General features: G+C 63.0%; 1 protein-coding gene across 1 annotated transcript; it reads right to left on the bottom strand.

The window, feature by feature from the left end:
* Positions 1–205: 205 nt before the first annotated feature.
* On the bottom strand, positions 206–2,255 carry LOC137456568 (G2/M phase-specific E3 ubiquitin-protein ligase-like; the record flags this gene model as incomplete). The annotated part of the gene is given in 9 exon segments (XM_068168063.1): positions 206–281; positions 434–547; positions 762–899; positions 901–942; positions 944–1,117; positions 1,360–1,484; positions 1,821–1,919; positions 2,016–2,107; positions 2,231–2,255. Coding segments are annotated over 9 exon segments (885 nt in total), but the record flags the coding sequence as incomplete, so codon positions are not given.
* Between the last annotated feature and the right edge of the window lie 437 nt (positions 2,256–2,692).

The raw sequence follows: 2,692 nt of genomic DNA, 5'->3' as shown, positions 1-2,692 counted from the left end.
CAAAGAGAAGCAGGAGGGTGAAGAGCACAGCCTGCATGGCTGCGGCAGGCCAGGCCAGAGCAGTGCCCCGGCCCTGCTGCAGCAGAGGGGCTCTGCCAAGCCAGCCTGGGCACTCAGTGCCAGGACAGCAGCCCAGGGGCACCCCAGGGCTCTGGTTCTTACCAGTGCTGGGGCCAGCACAGCCTTGGCACTCCCAGCTGTCTGCATCGTCCCTCAGGCTGGAGCAGCTCCTGTGGCTTCCTTCAGCAGCACAGGAGCTGCACAGAAGCAGCTGCCAGGGCCTGGGGAAGCAAAGGGGTTGCTGGCTGGGAGGACAAAGTGACAGCAGCAGGGCAGTGTCCAGCAGGGCTCTGCATCTTGCAGCTTCTGCTTTGAGCCCTAGGCCAGACACAGCCCTTGTGCAGGGGCCTGAGGTGCAGTGTTGGGGACTTACCCCTCGACCTCTGCCCGTTCCCTGCCGCCTGGGCACAGGCACTGGCTGGCATCGCACCGGCTGTGCCTTGCCAGGAGGCTTTCCACTGCCTCAGCAGTCTCCCATGCAGGTGGTCTGATGGAGGAAGGAAAGTTGCTGAGTGCTTGCTGGCCCAGCATGGGGCAGGTGCAGGGAGTCCCTTGCCTGCCCCCTGCCCCGTTTCCCACTCCCCCTGCAGCTGAAGCCAGCCTCATGAGACAGTGGAGGCTGAGGAGCGCATGGGTAGCCCCCGGCCTGGCACAGCCCTGGCACCCTCCTTGCTTGTGAGCTGTGGAGAAAAGCAACCAACCTGCTGGGGATGCGGATGCCCATCCTGAGCATTTCCTGCTGGAACAGCTCTTTGTCCCTGCAGAGGAGGCACTGGAAAGCTGAAATGCCAGCACGCAGCGCATGGCCCTGCAGGAGGAACAGGAGGAGCATGAGGGAGGCCCTGGTGCTGCCGAGACCCTGCCGTGCCCCTGGGCTGAGGGCGCAGCTGGTACCTGGATGCAACGCCTGTGGAACCAGGCGTGCTGGCACGCTGGGCATCCCATGGTGCTGTAGGACTTGCTGTCATCCACAGCCTCTAAGCAGAGCAGGCAGTCGGTGTGGGGCTCTGGGTCCCTGTCCACCGCCTGCTGTGGGCGGTGCTGGGAGCAGAAGCCACTGTGGGGAAGAGCAAAGGGCTGGGCAAGCTGTGTGGTGCTGGCTCCTTCCCTGCTGCTGAGGAGGATGGCAGAGGAGGGGTGAAGGAGCCCCAGGGCTCGGCCAGCTCTGCCTCTGCCTCTGCCTGTGCCTGTGCCTGGCCTTGGGCAGAGGCCCAGCAGGCTCCTTTCTGGTTTGCCTGAAGCTGGCAGGAAGGGGAGGGAAGGTGAGGAGCCTCCCTGGGCAGGGCCCTCAGCGCTTACCTGAAGCAGTCGAAGTATTGAGTGATGCATTCACCCCGCAGGGCGCAGGGCAGGTGGAAGCTTCGCCCACAGCTCAACTCCCAGCAGTCGATGGTAGCTCCACTCCTGCCACAGACACAGCAGATCTGGGAAGAGCACAGCAGCCTCCATCAGCATCTGCTCAGCACCTCCACAGCCAGCCCCTCACCCCTTGGCAGGGTGCCGTAGATCCCCACTGCTGTGGACAGCCCCAGCTCCGCCTGGCACATGAGCCTCTGTGCAGCTGCTGGCAGCAAGACTTTTGCCCCAGAGCTGCTGGGAAGGGCTGGGCTTGCTTTCTTGGGCTCTTGGCTGAGCTCCTGCAGTCCTTGGGCTTGGACTCAAGCAGGGCTTAGACCCTTCCAACCTCCACTGCACTGTGATGCTGTGCTACTGTGAAACCTCTCCTGGCACCAATCTCCCTGGTTTTGCCAGGTCCTCACCTTCTGTGCTGCATTGTTGATTACTCTTTGGATATGAGAGAAGCAGTAGCCCACCCAGCCTGGTACGGAAACGACAGCATAAAGGTCACTGGCAAAGTACTGTAGGAGAGAAGAGAGAGCAGAGAAGGAGCTGCTGAGGAGAGTGTGGCAGGGCCAGGCTGTGGGAGGGCAGGAGGGAGCCCCTGAGGCACTCACCAGGCAGCAGTCATGGACACACAGCCCGTCCTGCTGTCTCTTCCATCCATAGAGTTCGGGGTCCAGCTCTGCCTGCAGGCACAGCTGGCAGGCTGCAGGGGACAGAGTGAATGGCAGAGGGCTGAGCACTTCTGTGGGGCCAGGGGAAGCCTGCCAGAGGACTTTGTGCCCAAGCAGCCCTGTGCCAGGCTGTGTGAGGGAAGCTTTGCCGTCACCTGGCTGCCTTGGGTTGGTGGCCATCTCGTTCCTGGCACTCGTCACCGCTGAGCCTTTGGAGTGTCCCTGACACCGCAGTGCTGAGGCTTCTCCTCCAAGTGCTCCTCTGCTGACTCTGAGGGAGAAGCAGCACAGGGCTGAGGGAGCAGCAGGACACAGCTGGGCCTGCAGCACAGGCCCTGAGCTCTGAGCTCTGGGCTCCAGTCCTCCCTCAGCAGCCCCCTGCCAGTCCTGTCCCTCCCCTGCCCTCTGCTCACCTCACCAGGTGCAACTGACCAAGGCCCTGAGCACAGTGCTCCCTTTTCTAGGCCATCTCCACAGGTCACCGTGGCCATTGTGCCATCAGCACTCTCCTGGACGCACCCCACCCCTGGCCACCACACCGTTGCCCAGCAGCCCTGAGGTGGCCCAGGAGCCCCCTGCTTGCCAGAGCTGGGGCTGCTGCTTCTGTCTTCCATCAA

Source organism: Melanerpes formicivorus, unplaced genomic scaffold, assembly GCF_026170545.1.
Source record: "Melanerpes formicivorus ecotype bairdi unplaced genomic scaffold, bMelFor1.0.p_v2 SCAF_130, whole genome shotgun sequence".
Classification (NCBI taxonomy): domain Eukaryota; kingdom Metazoa; phylum Chordata; class Aves; order Piciformes; family Picidae; genus Melanerpes; species Melanerpes formicivorus.
This window is presented reverse-complemented; position numbering and strand designations above follow the sequence as displayed.